Below are 17805 nucleotides of genomic sequence, written 5' to 3'. Positions count from 1 at the left end.
CATAAAATGTCATGGTAAAATGACAATACTAGAACATGCATGCATGAAATCGCGTAAAAAGTTCTGTAGTTAGAAAATGCACTACTACCACCAGAGTGCGCACTATCGTTACTAAATGTGGGGCGTGACGGAAAGGTTTTTGCGCTGTGCCTGTAAAGGTTTCAATGAGCGACGCGCTCGTACACTTACAGCAAACAGAATTTCAACATTCCCCTTTCACTTGAACAGCGGATGGGCACACCCAAACAGATTCAGGAGAAAAGTTTAGATTGGGATGCGAAGAGTCCAAGCGTTTTGAACGGGAGGTCGGGACAATGTTATAACCTTAACCCTATGGGCACAGAGAACGCAACAGGTTGCAGCCATGGCAATAAAAGGTAAGAGAATTATCACAGAATAATAAAGGCATTACTTCTTTTTTTAAAGAAACTGTTAGTAAAAGAATGATCTATTCATATTTGTCTTTTAAATTATTATTTGTAATTTGAGTTATTCGCAGTACAAAAAAAAAGGTTAGACGTCCGTGAACTTTTATCAAGGATATGGGGTCACGTTGCCAACGAAAAGTAAGGCGGTTATCACTAAGGAAACTCCAGGGAGGATGTAGCAGCTCACATTGTGGTTGAGTGACATCATCTATGTGCTCTAGAATAAACCTTGCTCTTCCCTCACTGTATACACACCGTCAGGAGACATTCCCAAGAAACCGTGTTTAGATAATCTTAGCTGGCCAAACTGGCTCTTTGCTAATGTAGTGTTATTCAGTGGCGCATGGAGGTATCACCATGCACTTTAACCCCAGAGGGCATTTTACGGCTGTTGGTTCAAGATGAATAGATAATTTATCAGCATGTCTACTAAATGTTTGCTTTGGTTTAAACAAGAGTATGCTATCCTGTTATCCTCCCTCCCATATATTAAGATATCTTGGGCAACCTTTAGACTATTGAAATCCAAACATGGTACTCAAGAATCTGACTGTCTTGATTTAGCCGTCTGTCACCCACGGTTGCACAATGTTGTCTCTCATTTCTGCTTAGTATCTCCACTTTAAATCTCCCCAAAGTGAACCAAACAGCTTTATGGTAATGTAGTAGCCTTAATACATCTTCTGCAGTGTTTGATTCAGAGGAAACTGTAAGAACGTTCTTTGACTGAACCGCCCACTGATGAACATCAATTTTCAGGCTCTTCCATGATCCAAATGATCCAGTGGTCCAACTGCAATAAACTAAAATCCCATGCACACAACTGTCAGTAGAATCTAGGAAAATGCTCAGAGCACAAAAATCCTTGCCCTGGACAATCCTACTAAGTAAACACGTTGTGCTGTTTCTTTAAATAACTTCAGTAAATAAATTGAATTTGGATAACCGACATGACATGAATACAAGAGCATTTAGCTACATGGCTAAAAGTCCTTACTGATGTGCCCAAAGAAGCAAATCATCGGACAAATAATAAGCCCTTTAACACATGTCATGATGGAAACAGCCATGTTCTTAGGACATTGTGACTACCACTGACTCGCAAGCCCCTCTCACTACTTCCAACTCATTCAATCCTCCACACATTATGTTATACTGCACTCTATTGGTCACAAGTATTCGTAAAAGAAAACGTCCGACCGTTTGATGCAGAGACATTGAAATGTCGAGCTGCTAGTCCCAGCTGCTTGTGACCACACCAGGCACTATGTTCAGCTGATGGGCCTGGTGGTGAATTAGCTGTGTAGTTGGGGAGTTAGCACATTCCTGCCTCGCTGCAGAGGAGCTTTCCAGCCCTATTGTGGAGGGTGAGGAAGTGTGATGTCAGAGCCACACACTGACAGCCCTCTTCCTGACTCAAAACATTTATGGTTTAATGCCAGTTTGAGAATACTTTTGTCTATCAAACTGTCTGTGAATTATCTTGGTATTCACGCTCTATGTGTCACCATGATACCATAGTGTGTTTGTATTGTATACTTATAAACTGTAACTCAAGCTTTCCAGTTTAAGTTCCAGGAAAATCATAATCTTGCAAGTCATCCATTTTTCTTATTTCTGCTCTGATACTGTACTTCACAGACATGTGGAAGTGCATTTATACGATGACTCTCCTGTATTTACTGAATGCATCATCAATCCCTTGTTGAGATGTAAACTGGACTCCTGATCCCAAGCCCTTTGCATCACCATGCCAACACCTGCCTTAGGTCAAACAACCAGGACTCTCTAGCAACGTTGCTAGGTGCCAGGGCCTCGATAGACCTCTGTGGGACTGATAGTAGATCCCTCCAGGGAGAGGGAGAGAAAGTGAAGACAGAGAAAAAGATAGAAGGAAACTGACATAGTAGAACAGACTTAATCCCCCAGTCTGATTTATTTGTGTCTTGTGATGTGTTTTTCAGGATTTTTCTGCCAATGGAGTCTCTTGTTATTGTGCATTTGGCCTATAAGAGACCAACTTGTGGAGGGATGTGCATGCCCTGGAGCAACCGTTCTGGCCCAGTTTCCACCAGAGTTGCCCACTGAGTCTTGCTGTCTGAACTACTCTGGCTCCTCTTTCAACCATGTGCTATGGCCCACACTCAGCAATGGGACCAATCTACAGATGCTGGATCTGTCCCACTGTAACATCAGCCGTATTGAGGTGGGCACTACCTGGGCTTCATCACCTCTGATGGTGGTCTACCTGAGACATAACAGACTAACCACGCTGCCAGGAGACTTCCTGGCCACTCAGACCAGTCTCAGGGTGCTGGATCTGGGCATGAACCTTTTAGGGGAGTTGCCTGAAGGCTTCTTCCAGGGCTCTGAGGAGCTCCAGGATCTGGATCTACAGGGGAACTGCCTGCGTTCTCTCCCCACCTCTGCACTACAGCGGTCCAGCCTGCTGAAGCTGAATCTGGCTGACAACCCGTGGGACTGCTCCTGTTCCCTGGTGGAGATCCTGAAGGCTGGAGGGCAGGGGAACAGCAGCAGCCTCGAGGGTAACGTGACCTGTGCCTCTCCCAAGAGCCTGGTAGGTGAGAGTGTGTGGTCAGTCAGGGGGAGTGATGTGTGCCGTCCCCCAGGCCTAACCGCCCTCTTCATCCTCCTCCCCCTCCTCATCCTCCTGGCCCTGGTGCTCTGTTGGTGCTGCGGGAGGACAAAGAAGAGAAAGGAGACCCTCACATTTGGCTCCTCCAAGAACAAGGCCTCTCACCCAGACTGCAATGGGCACAGGCAGCATCGATCCAAACACCCAGGCAGACAGGTGGCCAAGGTGGAGGAGGGTGGCGGAAGGGTAGAAATCCTGAAAAACCAGCTACTGCTACGCCCCTCCTCCACCCTCCTTGGCAGCACCAGAGATATCTACGAGGAAGTGGAGATCAAGTTAGGCTCTGTGGACTCTCTGCCTCGAGCCCCCTCCCACTACTCATCTTCCACAGAGGGGGGCACAGGGCGGCAGGGCGCCCAGGGGGCCGGAGAAGGACTGGAGGTGGGGGGCAAGAAAGAACTGGATGCTGTGAGTGTGACGGAGGTGATGAAGGATTCTGCAGATAGGGAGAAAGCTTACTTGACCCAGTCCACAGAATACTACAGCCTAGTGCCCGGCATCGACCTGGAAGACTCAGACCATGGAGAATATGAGAGTGTAGACCTCTCGTGACACCTAAACCAGGCGACCAGAGAGAAGTGGTGTATCTGTGCACATTGTGTGTGGGGGGGGGGGGGGGGGGGGACGACACTACAGTATCACAACAATCATGTATGAGGAAGTGATGTAATCCTGAGTATTTCCTGTGGGAACTGTGGAACTTTCTGTAAAGGAACATTAGCTCCACTCAATCTTCTGACATGACTGACTTTTGAAAAGGGATTTGACAGGGGTTTTTCCAAAACAATACTATATATTCCCCATAATTGTACATACATTTTACAAATTAGATTTGTATTCAACATTACAGATAAACTGTTAGTGTTATATTAACAAACCTATGGTCCAAAGTGAATGTATGTGGTTTGTTGAGATCATAATCAACCATGTCTGACTCTGTTAAGCCACTAAAACTTATTTAAATATTTTTTTAAATGATCAATCATAGTCTTGTAAGACATTATGCGGTGCAGCAATGTAAATAATGTGGGACATCTTGACACCTTTTGCTTGTGAGCACTGTAGATCACTATTTTGAGCTACATTTCCCTCCCACATACAGTATATTATGCCTAGATAAGCAGTACTGAAACTTTCCATTTCATTCCAGTTGGACCTGTTACAGATGCTTTTTCCAAACCTAATTACCCTTACCTCCCTTTCCATTTAAATACTAAAGAGAACAATTAAACATTGAGTTAAACCAGAAAACTAAGCCTGTATATGTCTAGGCTGTCGCTCATGTGCAATGTTTATGATGCTTGAGATAAAGCTACTTTTAAAATGAGTAGATACAAATGCCTAAAACATCATTATGCCGAGTCATGTCATGTTATCTAAGCAGGTTTCCTAATTTCTGTCTTCAGATAGCATCTCCTCACTGAGCCATGTCGACTGTGAAGATGGACATAAAGGTCCTTCAGACATCACCATGGTGCATTCAGCTTGGTGAAGGCCTCCACTTTTAGGCCACTACTTTTACTCCAAACTCTCTGGTTACAAAGAAGTTTTATATTACACATTGTAAATATAATAGTCTGTAACACATACTTTGAATGCATTCTTTTAGCCATTGAAAGCTGATTTTACCCCATGCACATTGAGAGAGAGGGTGGGGAACTTCCTGGAGTTTATAAATGAACTGAAGTGTATTGTCCAGATCAAGTTTCAGTGTAAACTCTCATGTTTTCCATTGAAGGTGTCAACTTTACTTTAGCAATTTACACATTTTTATGTTCAGTTAACAAAAAAAAACAAAACCTTCAATGACAAAACCACTGATTGAAGTGAAGCCTTTGAAAAATCAGAAGTACCTCTATAATAGACTTTAATATTAAACTATTCCAGATATTTACGTGCATCAGCTACTAAGATAGATCATAGAAAGGAAAAATGTTTACTACAAAGTTCTTTCACTGTAATAACAACGGCAACCATAAGAAATGTCACAATGTCACTTAATCTTTCAGCAGGTCACCACTCCTCACAAAAAGCACTGATTTAATACATGTATGTGCATAGAAATAATATATACAACATATATATTTGTTATCTGGTCAATTTTCTAGTGCTCTGTCTACTGTTAGTCCACGAAAAATAAATGTGTTTACATTTATTTCCCTCATTTTATTACTAACCAACTTTTAACCTTTTTACATTGCCTGAAGCCTTTCTTTGGCCTCAACCTACTCTGTCCCCACAGTGACCCATGCCTTCTCTAGCTACCTGAAAGCCCACTTCAATATCTGTGGTACCGAGCTCTGATTTCACTCGGTGTGGGAGGTTGTAATTAAAGCATTGGGTTACGCAGGCAATCACCCTGGAATTGCCCTCTCTGTCCGGTTCTCAGAGGTCTTAGCCCCAGCAGCAGCTCCTCTCACCCTCGGCAGGAAATGACAGAGCAGAAAACACGGTCTCCATGTATGCAAATCTTTGCCTGTATTAGAGTAGTGGAGGTCAAATCATCGTCATTTTAGGAAAATATCAATTGATCTAATTTAGTTTGATAGGTCTTTCTGGGTGGTATTTAATTGTTTATCTATTGTGTCTATTTCTGATGAGTGTGAACTGAACAAAACAAGATACATTTTCATTGCCAGACAAGAATTTCTATAATTTATCATATATTTGGGGAAAATATCTGTGAAAACATTTAAAGACCAGCATTTCCTTCACAAAAGAGCATTGTTTAACAGACAGGAAGTTAGCTTGGGACACCTTAAACCAACAAACCTTAGGTCCTGGTCTGGTGGCTGTGGTATGCTCAAGAGCAGGGCTTTATAAACACCAATAAACTGGAATGACCTTCAAGAGGTCAGGGAGCTCTATCTCACATTCTTGTATAGCCTGCTGCTTCAAATCAATTTCAAATTGTCCTGGGATATAAATAGTTCTAATATTATGGGTTGGGATTTTTCCTCATCTATTGGCATTGGCTTGGTCCTACTACAAGGTCCACAAGAAACTACATGAGCATCACCCAGTGTTAGTAATAGGGATTGCACATCATAAAAACGTCACAAAAAAACAGCTTCAGGTGAACTGGCTATTGAGTCCATCTCTGCAGAACATAACCACAGGTGTTGAAAAGAATACTGGATCCTGGAAGATTTAGACATTTCCAAAGTTTCAGAATAGCACAGTTTACTTATGGAAATTCACAACAGTGGGGCCCCACAAAACCTTTCATCCTTTCTCCACGCTGGCAACGCCCCTGCATACATATATGCTTTTCAAAAGAATGCAGTTAAGTACTCAGTTTTCTGCATTTATAAATCAAATGGGACTTCGCACACCAGTTGAGTCATTGTGACTGTAGGGCAGGACATAGTCCACTGAGAGAACAGAGGAGTTGATGTGGAAGACCATGTTGTTCCTCTAGGATAGACAAGTCCATAAATATGCTGCCAGGAAAGAGTAAACAGGAGAGGAGGATAAAAGTCCCTGGAAGAAGAGGCTGATTTACTGTCCCTCTTGGCTGATACACATTCTCATGTGAAAAACAAATACATGAGCTAATGTAATGTAATGTAAATGTAATATAGCTAAGCAGGTCAAAGGGTTGAGCATCAAAAGGTACAGTAACAGTAATTTACAGTATTTTTGTCTCCTGCCATCCCCACAGAGAGAAATATACAGAGGGCCACTGGTCTAGTTGTCCCAGACTTATGCATAGAACTACTGACAAATTATCTAAATAGTCAATCAATCTCTCTAAACTGTCTATCTTCTATCACACATAGCTGGTCAGTGATTAGGATTGATTTAAAGAATGTACTTCCCTATTTGTTGCATGTGAAGCGCACACGCATGCTGAAAGCACAGGTATTCATAACCAATGAACTCTGGTCTTTCACACAATCCTGGGCTGCAGGTTAAAGTAGGATTCCACCAATAAATCCTAAGCATGATGGATTTTAACAGTCCAATATGAAGGGTTAAAATACGACGAGAGAAGTATTTTTTCACTCACAACTGTGGAACTGGACACAAGCTGGTGAAGCCTCTTAAAAGGTAAGGATGAGGTTTTACCATGGTTTGTTTCATGTGAAAAAATACATTTAGAAAACGCGAGAACAGTCACTGTATATTTATTTCTCTGACAGGCAGTGTCTGGTTTTGTCGTGCCATACTTCAAAACAAACCATGACGGTTTCCTACACCCTTGAAGTTGCCAATGCTAAGTTTGCTGGCTTCACCAAGCTGCTCTTTAGGTGGAAGGGGAGCATTTACAAGTTGTTGTTTAAGGAATTCCTTGTCTTTTGTGTGATGTACTCCTTCTTCAGTATATTTTACAGGTATATTGATTAAACTGTAAATTAACTTTAAATGAGCTGTCATACATTGTACCCAGTTTATTTGTGATTTATCTATGGAGTCCTGATGTTATCAAGTTATAATATTGTTACAGGTTTTTGCTGTCACCAAAGCAACAGGAGTTGTTTGAACTCATAGCCATTTACTGTGATCAGTATGCCAACCTTATACCTATGTCTTTCGTCTTAGGTAAGTCTTGCACCTTTACATTTTCATTGTGTGTTTTTATTCAGCCTCTGTCAGCCATACTTTCTACAGGATTCTACGTCACTTTGGCCTTCAATCGTTGGTGGGGTCAGTACACAAGCTTCCCGCTGCCTGACAACTTGATGATGGTGGTCTCTGGGAATGTCCACGGGGCAGATGAAAGGGGACGTTTGCTGCGACGAACGCTCATGAGATACGCCAACCTTTCCTCTGTTCTGATATTGCGTTCCATAAGCACTCGAGTGCATAGGCGTTTCCCGTCATTGGAACATGTTGTGGATGCCGGTAAAGAAATATTAAATAATAAGTGAAATTGCAACACCACAAAGACAAGGACCAGTGCCATGGCTTGAGGGTGTTACTCTGTCTGGATTTTGATGGCATCACGTTCTCTCCTTTTTTATCAGGGTTTATGACGTCTCAAGAGCACCTAAAGATAGAGGGTTTGTACTCAGACTTCAACAAGTATTGGATGCCGCTCACATGGTTCACAAATCTAGCCTCCATAGCAAGAGAGGAGGGCCGTGTGAGGGATGACATTGCTTTGAGGCTACTCATGGATGTGAGTTGTTTTATTTCAAAGCATACAAATATTTAAATTGCCAAGCCAATGCTAAAGAAGTAAAGAAAGGCCAACCCAAAGGAGAACCCCAACTTAGTCACCATGGCCAGTTCCACCACCCTGAGTTTATGACTCCACTCCACCAATGTGATTCCAGTGTGTAAATCATGTATCCTTGTGTGTATAGGAGCTCAACAACTACAGGGCCAAGTGCAGCCTGCTGTTCCACTATGACTGGATAAGCATCCCTCTGGTCTACACTCAGGTAAGGTTAGTAATGTATCAGTGAAATTCATGAATTTGAATGTTTAATAACTTGTGTTGGGCATCTATCCATGCAGGTAGTCACTCTTGCCGTTTACTCTTACTTTGGCTTCTGCCTGATCGGGCGTCAATTTCTAAATCCAGAGAAGGAATACAAAGGCCATAAACTGGATTTGTACATTCCAGTTTTCACTCTGCTCCAGTTCTTCTTTTATGCTGGCTGGCTCAAGGTGAGATAAAGACTTGTCATTGTTAAGTATGGCACTGTAAAAAAAACATGGTTCCATGTTGTGATGTTCTTTTTTTCTGTAGGTGGGAGAGCTTATTATCAACCCATTTGGAGAAGACGATGACGACTTTGAGACCAACCAACTTATAGACCGAAATATTCAGGTATACCCTACATTATAATTCAGCTGGTGTCTATTCCAATCATTACTTCAGGGTTGGGTTCCAGAGTATGAATAACCTAATTTCTTTCAACTGGTCATAGGTGTCCATGCTGGCTGTGGATGACATGCACCAGAACCTGCCTCCTACTGAGAAGGACAAGTTCTGGAAAGAGAGATACTTTTCCAAGACGCTCAAACCGGTTTTCAAGGGCTCCACATATGACATGAGGTAAGATGGAGGACACAGTTGTGATCCGTAAACCCAGAGACCACTACAGTGTTTTAGAGGCATGCCCACAACATTATTGTGTTTGTAATTGGTTGTTTGTCATCTACAGGATGAGTGATGAGGACCAATCAGTGGACTCCCTTGTTTTAGGCCAACATTTTAGAGGGTCAGTTGGTGATGTATGTGGGACCAATACCAAAGGGAGCCAGAGTGTGCATTTAGTCCCACTCCACAGGGGAAGCCTGTCCTCGGATGAGCACACCATTGGGGATGAGTGTAATAGAAAGGAAGTCAGCAAACTTGTTGAGGGAGACAAACCCACCAATCAGAATAATTTACAAGGGTTGGGGAGAGTTAAAGTGGTAGTGGATCCACCCTGCTACTGAAACAAGTTTGCTAATTGTATCCTCTTTTTTTGACCACTTGAAGCATTTGAATGTTCTTTATTCTCTATTAAAACTGGTTTATTTACCGTTGGACTGTTTTTTATCCTCCTTGCAGAATAATGTAGAATCACTGAAAGTAAATTGACCGGGAGTCAGGTGGCTGAGCGGTTAGGGAGTCGGGCTAGTAATCTGAAGGTTACCGGTTCGATTCCTGGCTCTGCAAAATGACGTTGTGTCCTTGGGCAAGGCATTTCACCCTACTTGCCTCGGGGGAATGTCCCTGTACTAGGGAGTCAGGTGGCTGAGCGGTGAGGGAATCGGGCTAGTAATCCGAAGGTTGCCAGTTCGATTCCCGGTCATGCCACTGATGTTGTGTCCTTGGGCAAGGCACTTCACCCTACTTGCCTCGGGGGAATGTCCCTGTACTTACTGTAAGTCGCTCTGGATAAGAGCGTCTGCTAAATGACTAAATGTAATGTAAATGTAATTTAATGTAAAAAAATCCCCAGGAATTTGTTATATATATCATTATAATTATTTAAATTATTTTGACCAGGAATCATCAAATACAGTTACACATAATGCACAATTATGTGCACAGTTACACCTAATACACAAACGAAAAATAAATCAAATATACCCACGTATAGACGGGTCATACGTTCAACGGGCGGAGCATTCTTCATCATGACACTAAAAGTCCCGCCCACTAGAAGAACACTGTAAAGCTAAACGAGATCCAGTGATTGACGGTGATCAAAGGTACTTCCGTATGATAACTAGCTAACTGAATAACGTTGAGTATATTGCCAAAACTGTCCGATTAAAGACCGATTAACTACCAAGTGAACTGATAAAGGAAACTGCTCTTCCAACCTTGCTAGCTAAATAGCTAGTTGGGTAAGTGAGTAACGATTGCTAATATTGTTGTATTGTATTGTATGATAGCTCTACTTGCTAGTGAGTTTTTTTTCTTCAACGTATGATACTTTGATAGCACATACTGTAGAATGTCGAGCTGACTGTAGCTTAGCTGACTAGGACTGCAGTGTAACGTTGTGTGCTTGCTGGATAATAATAGACAGATACGAGTATAGCTCTAGCTAGCATTTGCTTGCTAGTCCAACCTAACAAGCTCCAAGCTTTGAGCTAACTTCTTAAACAGAAACACCCAGTGTGACGGAGGCATGCACTGTTTGCAATGTCAGACCCTAGTGTTGATTCCGGGACAGCCTGGCAGGCATGATAGCTAGGCTGAAAATATACACCACCTATCCCTGGCTTGCTCTTAGGAGCCGATTTGTTGTTAGCTAACAGCTGAAGCGGTGAGATTGGAGTGGAATGTTCTGTTTTGTCTGAAGTTGTGGCTTTGCTTTGTGTGTCATGTTTGTAGGAGTATTGCAGCGCCAGTACTGGAAAACAAAAGGTAAACCAAACTGCTTACTGTAATGTCAGGGGGTGTTCCTTAAACTCTGGAGGCATTCACACATCTCACCGACTGTCACTGCTGCTACGCCTGCCTAGCTGTGAGCTGGAACACAGCTAGAGATGTCACCTGGCGACAACCCTCATGTTCTACTAGGAAGAATTCGCTTCCTAAACAAGTGCATTGAATGTTTTAGGAAGAATGAATTGGTGCCAGAATGTCTGTGTTATGTCCCAAAGGAGGTATGCTATAAAATTTGCAAAGATTCATCATCAAACTCAACTGCATCGTCTAGCTCTTCCGCCAGCAACTCTGCAGGAAAGACCCTCGTGTCAGTTTGGGAAAGCCCCCATCAAACTCCACAGAGTAAGAAGTTATGCAAGTATAACATTGAACCAAAGAAAGGGACATGTATTCGGACTACTGGGGAAGAATACTGCAACAGTCAAGGACTATGGGTCAAAATAAACAAGGTAGGATTTGCAGATCCAGCCATTAGCCTACAATACACAGTAAATGAGTCTCCAACATGGTTTTTATTGATTTGTTCATGTGTGTGTGTCGGTGTACAGGAGCAGTTGGAGGAGCACCGTGTAGGACAGGAGCTGGAGGAGGGCTGGATCCTGGTGTGTAAGCACACAGAAGGAGGGGACAGACTGGTGCCTGTAGAATCCCCCGAAACTGTCAACAGGCACCAGCAGCTCTTCGGCTACGATCACAAACCTTGCGACAGGTGTGTGTGTGTACACTCACGGTACACACTATCAAAAGATGAGTCTTGCCAAAGAAACCGTAACAAGACAGGCTTATGAAGATGTGTTTGCTTACCTTCCTTCTCTCCCTGTCTCAGGTGGGAACAGGTGGTGGACATAGAGGGCTCCCTACATCTAGGCTCTAAGCCTAAGATCGCTGATTGTGATGAAGCTGCTGTCCAGAAGCTCAGGTGAGAGAGAATGCTTCAAGCAGAGTGAGGACTTCCTGTGACGTAGCAACTTTTTTCATCAGTCCCATTTGGGAAAGCTCTCTATGTGAATCAGGGTTCACTTTAAAGCAGATCATATGCATTGCTCTTAGTATGCATCAGTCTTAGTGGACTCCTCTGTTTTGCCAGACACGTGCCGCCCACCTGGACATTTGAATGTGACGAGGACCTGGTGCACTACTTCTATGACCATATAGGCAAGGAGGATGAGAACCTGGGGAGTGTGAAACAGTGTGTCACCAGCATTGACGTGTCATCTTGTTCCGTGAGTAGATATTATCTGCGTGCGTGCGCATCCCTGTGTTTTTGTTGATGTGTGTACAAGCACAGGCACTATTTTCTCCTGCATTTTCTGATAGTGTGCGTGCGGGCGTTTGTGTGTTTGCAGGAGGACCCCAGTGGTGGTGCAAGCTGTCTTACTGACGGAGACACAGACACGTACTGGGAGAGTGACGGCATGCAGGGCCAACACTGGATACGCCTGCACATGAAGAGAGGCACTGTAGTCAAGTAAGGCCGTAGATTAGAACATCCTGTCAGTATGACCCTTTAAATGAACTTCCATTTGTTTAAAATTAAAACAAAATGTGTTAGTATTTAAATGACCCTCAATGAACACATTAGATTAATACATTCAAGTGCACTCACATGTCATGCTATAGTTTTCTGTACTAAGTGGATTCATTTTCAACATTATATTCAAAATTAGATTTAAATGTTCTTTTTCTTGTTTCCTGTAGTAAGCTGATCTTGACCGTGGATTCGACAGATGACAACTACATGCCCAAGAGAGTCACCGTATTTGGGGGAGAGGGGGACAACCTGAGGAAGCTGAATGATGTCACTATAGATGAGTAGGTCACAGACGGTGGGCGATGGTGGGAAGACAAGTCATTTGTGTGTTAGTTTATTACATGTCACAGACGCTGATGGTAAATGTTGAACAACAATAGAACAACATAATTTGTTTCTCCTCTAGCAACCTGATTGGAGAAGTATGTGTGCTGGAAGACATGACATCCCACCTTCCTGTCATTGAAGTTCGAATTGAGGAGTGTAGGGGTAAGAGGTTCCCAACTCTGACATCCAATATTATTATAGTCATTTGAATTTGAAATCAAGCCGATCCTGTCAGCGGTGTAGAAATACTTCAGAGTTTCTGATAAGGATTCATATTTGCAATCTGCAGTGTTGGTTCAGCAGAAACTTCAACAGTGGGTAGGGTGCTGATAAAAAATTGAATATTAATACAATGATATTAAATATATATTTATATGAAATATTTATATATATATATATATATATATATATATATATATATATTAATACAAAAATATGGAAAAAAAGTTTTAAAAAATTATTTGGTTTCGGTTTTCGGCCAAGTCATTGTCGTTTCTAGGAGCACTATTCCTATCTTCAACCCTGATCCTCAGGGTCCACTCTTCTGGATGTTTTAGATGTTTCCCTGCTCCAAAATTCATGACTAAAACGAATGGTCGTTATAAGGCTTCTGCAGAGCTTGATGATGACCCATTAATCGCCATTTTACACGGCCTGTGTTTGCTCTCCTACTGTAGACGAGGGCATCGATGTGCGGATCCGAGGTCTGAAGATCAAGTCGTCCTGTGAGAGAGACCTGGGCCTCAGCGCTGATGTGTTCCAGTCCCCAAACCTGGTGCGCTACCCTCGCCTGGAGGGGACCCCAGCTGACGTGCTCTACCGCAGGGCTTTAATCATCCAGAGGTATGGAGGAACCCTCCCACCCTGGCAAACTGCAAAATGTACCCAGTATATTTAACCAGTTTCTTTCATCTGGTATTTAAACTGGTTCTTGCATTCATTCATTCATTCACTCTCTCTTTTAGCCTGACTAGCTTTCTATGTCTTCATACTGTGCAGATTCATCTCTCTCCTGGACAGTCTACTGCCCCACCTGGTCCCGGCCTGGGACTACAGTCTGGGCACCTTCAACCAGATCAAAGTGAGATAGCAGTTTTACACCAACTGTCTATCATAGCAGGGCCTTGAATGATCTTTATCATGCTGTTTTTTTATCTGTGGTTTAATTACGAAATGTTTGTCCCTACCCATTTATCCACCTTTGGCTGTTTTACCATAGTAACTATTGTGTGCACTGTCGCCCCCTAGAGTATAAAGCAGTACCTGCTGCTGTCCAAGCGTCGCTCCGCCCTCATCACCCAGTGCCTGAAGGACTCAGAGACCAGTAAGCCCAACTTCATGCCCCGTCTCTACATCAACCGCCGACTGGCTATGGAGCACAGAGACAACCCCTCTCTGGACCCCAGCTGCAAGAATGCCGTCTTTACACAGGTTTACACTTTAGATTTTTTGTTTACATATAATCTAAATGTTCTTGGGTTGATTTGAGTTATTTCTGTACTTCTGTCTGGTTAGTGAGCAGAGCGTGCAGTAAGCATTTGTGTCCTGTGTCACCCCCCCATTCATCCAATTATTACTATAGGTGATTGAAGTGTATACTTTTGACTGCATGTCTTTTGTTATGGCAGTTTTTGACATAGTTACAATATCTATGTTTCTTTAAGCGGTAAAAAGTAAGTTCCTTTGTTATAGACAGACGAATGTAAGAAACTGAGGCTCTGTGGTGTCGTTTACTCTGTAGAATGGACACTCAGATTGTATTAAGGTATTTATGATACCTAACTAAGACCTTAGTTAGGTCTGGGGGTTGGGGGAGATTGTTATCTCAGTTGAGCGAGCTGACCTAACCTTTTGGCCAAGGAGATTGTGTCCTGTGTCCTGTTTGTGTATCATTAACCATCTCCTCATTTAGAGAGGGAGCTGGGACATCAAAGAACTGTGGTACACTTGATGTGGAGTCAAACTGTCACTGAGTAGTGCTGGCCAATCACAGAGACAGCTATATTGATGGATTGACCATCAGAAGAACCATTTGTTCAAAATGTATATAAGGCAGGGTTTTAGGGTTGTTCTTCACCACTCTCTCGGACGACCTGTAGGTTACATCTGCATGTCTTTCGCTATGACCGGTCCAGAGTACTCTGTTAATTCTTAAATTGTACAAACTAAATAAATATATATATATATATAAATATATATATTGAAACCGCCATCTTGACTATTCAGATCTACACAGTGCCACTTGAATTTCCGCCATGTCATTTTGCAGGTGTATGAAGGACTTAAACCGTCCGACAAGTTTGAGAAAACCTTGGACTACAGGTAACATCCTTCCTTTCCTTTGGCTGACCCCAGGTTCGATACGTCCAGAGCTTCGCTTCGTACACACTGCAAACATTTCTCTTTTTTTTTCTTCCGCAGATGGCCTGCACGATATGACCAGTGGTGGGAGTGCAAATTCATCGCAGAGGGAATCATTGATCAAGGTGAGAGAGGAAAGACATCAATAATAAAACGGGTGCTTGTCATCCATCTTCTAAGAATACATCAAGACAATATAGCCGACTCTGCTGTTTTGTCCTGTAGGTGGTGGATTCCGGGACAGTCTGGCGGATATGTCAGAGGAGCTGTGCCCCAGCTCTGCAGAGTGTCCCATGCCCCTGCCTTTCTTCACCCGCACGTCCAACCAGGTAACGGACCGGTACATTCTCTAGCCCTCACTGTTCTAGTACCTCACCTTTCTGGTGGCGATTCATTTGAAATATAGTTGTAGTGACCGCCCTGTTCTTTTCCCAGGGTACTGGCGAGGCTAGAGACTACTATGTACCCAACCCGTCCTGTAAAGAGTTCCACAAGTATGAATGGATCGGCCAGCTCATGGGAGCGGCTCTCAGAGGAAAGGACTTCCTGGTTGGTGACATCACTTCCTCTCCAACCCCCACCTCCTTCGCTCAATCTATCCATGTCCAGTGGAGAGTGCTAAACCCCTCTGCTGTGCCTCTTGTTTAGGTTCTGGCCCTACCTGGCCTGGTTTGGAAGCAGCTCACTGGAGAGGCAGTCAGCTGGGGCAAAGACTTCCCTGCTGTAGACTCTGTCTTGGTGAGCAGCACTTCAGCTAGTGTTCAATTAATCACTGTCCTGCTTTCAAATAGTCAAATGTACACTGTGCTCAGACACGGGTATCATGTCAGCGAGAGGTCACACAAATGACCTGTGTGTGTGTGTGTGTGTGTGAGCAGGTGAAGCTGCTGGAGGCCATGGAGAACATGGACCAGGAGACGTTTGAGTTCAAGTTTGGTCAGGAGCTGGTCTACACCACTCTGCTGAGCGATGGCCAGCTGGTGGACCTCATCCCTGGAGGCAGCAGTGTGGTGGTCCGCTACGAGGACCGCCGGGAGTTCATCCGTCTAGTGCAGAAAGCCCGTCTAGAAGAGTGCAAACAGCAGGTACTGGAACTAAGTTGATTTGAACTACAGATGAAATGTAGATGTTTGATATTGGTGAGAATAACTGTGTTTTTGGAGCAATTTATGAGTGCAAGTATGAGTATAATGTATGTCCCAGATTGCAGCGATGCATGCGGGGCTGGTGAAGGTGGTGCCCCAGGCTGTCCTGGACCTGCTCACCTGGCAGGAGGTGGAGAAGAAAGTGTGTGGAGATCCTGAGATCACGGTGGAGGCCCTCAAACGACTTAGTGAGTCTGCCGTTATGGGAGCTCAGCGATGCTCTCTGCCACCAGATAAGCAGATAGTTCATGACCTGATGGATATGTTACAAGATTTGGTTCATCCCATTCGTATTTTTGTTGGGTTACTCCATTCATGGGAAATGCTGACTCATGCTCCCACTCCCTGTCCACAGCTCGCTATGAGGACTTAGAACAGACTGATGTTCGAGTGCAATACTTGTGGGAAGCCCTGATGAACTTCACCAACGGTCAGTTAAATGCTGATTCTTACTGACGGGGGTTAGGATACTGTTGGGCAGAGATGTAAGAGATTTGTTCTTGATTATTTACAGTTACTTTGCTTTTATGTTTAGAGGATCGTAGCAGGTTTTTGAGGTTTGTGACAGGGAGAAGCCGTCTCCCAGCACCTATCTACATCTTTCCAGAGAAACAAGGGTACGACTGTAATGGCATTGCTCCAAAAAATATACTTTGGATAGCACTTGCTATGCATAAATGCTGAAGTTGTGTTTGTAAATACATTTATTTTGCAGCTCTGAAACCACAGATGCACTACCACAATCCTCCACATGTTCAAGTACTCTATATTTACCAAACTATCCTAGGTCAGTACTACTTTTTTAAATAATTCTTAAACGCCATCGATGTCAAAGCCAAATGATAAGCCCCCCATTTCCTTAACAGTGTGTATCCTTGTTTCCTGCAGTGCAAAGGTGTGTGAAGAGAAGTTGCGCTATGCTGCCTACAACTGTGTGGCCATTGACACTGACATGAGCCCCTGGGAGGAGTGACTCTACACAGGCCTTTGGGAACTGATACACCCCATTAGAGAATCACTGTTAAGCAGGAACTATTGCATCACTGCATCTACACAATTGCAAATCAATTACAGCTGTACATAATAAATTACTATGTGAAAGTACCATAAAGCTGATTTTGTCTTTATAGATTTATTATATTACAGTGGAGCAAAATGACCAAAAAAGATTGTGTCCGATTATTGCTGGATCTGGTGGTAGGCTGTCGTGGGATCAAAATGAAATAATTAGATTACTCCGCTGTCATTAAATTCAAGGGTCACTTTCAACCTGGAGCATTGCTGAGGTAGCTCAGAGGCCTGTCATGGGCTGTCAGTGGAGAGATCAGTCAGAGCATCTCTGAAACAGCAAGGCCCCTGGTCAGCAGTGATGACTTCGACCTACCGACAGTGTCCCAGGATGGACTAACCACAACCCGATGACGGCATTGGCTGCCCAAGGCTCATCAATGTGAAAGGGCAACAAAGGCTTTCCCGTCTGGTCCAAACCAACAGATAGTCTACTATGGTTG

The 17805-nt window shown here is 43.4% G+C and overlaps 3 protein-coding genes across 6 annotated transcripts; all 3 read left to right on the top strand.

The window, feature by feature from the left end:
* The first annotated feature begins 154 nt into the window (after window positions 1-154).
* si:ch211-106k21.5 (leucine-rich repeat, immunoglobulin-like domain and transmembrane domain-containing protein 1) lies at window positions 155-5372 on the top strand. 2 transcript variants are annotated; one of them, XM_062481910.1, is made up of 2 exons: window positions 155-377; window positions 2393-5372. In XM_062481910.1, exons 1-2 carry the CDS (start codon window positions 365-367, stop codon window positions 3634-3636), a joined length of 1257 nt encoding a protein of 418 aa, XP_062337894.1. In that variant the 5' UTR covers window positions 155-364; the 3' UTR covers window positions 3637-5372. The 2 variants fall into 2 exon arrangements, with proteins under 2 accessions (XP_062337894.1, XP_062337895.1); XM_062481911.1 differs by lacking the exon at window positions 155-377 and adding an exon at window positions 2061-2297.
* Window positions 5373-7213: 1841 nt separating this feature from the next.
* LOC134036616 (bestrophin-4-like) lies at window positions 7214-9545 on the top strand. Its single transcript, XM_062481615.1, has 9 exons — window positions 7214-7421; window positions 7535-7629; window positions 7699-7932; window positions 8055-8209; window positions 8397-8474; window positions 8551-8703; window positions 8786-8866; window positions 8967-9094; window positions 9204-9545. The coding sequence occupies exons 1-9, from the start codon at window positions 7270-7272 to the stop codon at window positions 9478-9480; spliced, it is 1353 nt and encodes a 450-aa protein (XP_062337599.1). The 5' UTR covers window positions 7214-7269; the 3' UTR covers window positions 9481-9545.
* A 611-nt stretch (window positions 9546-10156) lies between these two features.
* hectd3 (HECT domain containing 3) lies at window positions 10157-17405 on the top strand. 3 transcript variants are annotated; one of them, XM_062481726.1, is made up of 22 exons: window positions 10157-10242; window positions 10874-11379; window positions 11479-11639; window positions 11757-11849; window positions 12018-12153; window positions 12277-12398; window positions 12629-12742; window positions 12868-12950; window positions 13466-13631; window positions 13788-13869; window positions 14037-14219; window positions 15058-15110; window positions 15210-15274; window positions 15375-15478; window positions 15585-15698; window positions 15798-15887; window positions 16028-16234; window positions 16353-16482; window positions 16650-16724; window positions 16830-16911; window positions 17010-17081; window positions 17183-17405. In XM_062481726.1, the coding sequence occupies exons 2-22, from the start codon at window positions 11029-11031 to the stop codon at window positions 17265-17267; spliced, it is 2568 nt and encodes an 855-aa protein (XP_062337710.1). In that variant the 5' UTR covers window positions 10157-10242; window positions 10874-11028; the 3' UTR covers window positions 17268-17405. The 3 variants fall into 3 exon arrangements, with proteins under 3 accessions (XP_062337710.1, XP_062337708.1, XP_062337709.1); XM_062481724.1 differs by lacking the exon at window positions 10157-10242 and adding an exon at window positions 10249-10388; XM_062481725.1 differs by lacking the exon at window positions 10157-10242 and adding an exon at window positions 10251-10380.
* The last annotated feature ends 400 nt before the right edge of the window (window positions 17406-17805 follow it).

This window comes from Osmerus eperlanus, chromosome 16 (assembly GCF_963692335.1).
Source record: "Osmerus eperlanus chromosome 16, fOsmEpe2.1, whole genome shotgun sequence".
In the NCBI taxonomy this organism is placed as follows: Eukaryota; Metazoa; Chordata; class Actinopteri; order Osmeriformes; family Osmeridae; genus Osmerus; species Osmerus eperlanus.
Note: the sequence above shows the minus strand (reverse complement) of the source record. Positions and strands in the feature narration are given on the sequence as shown.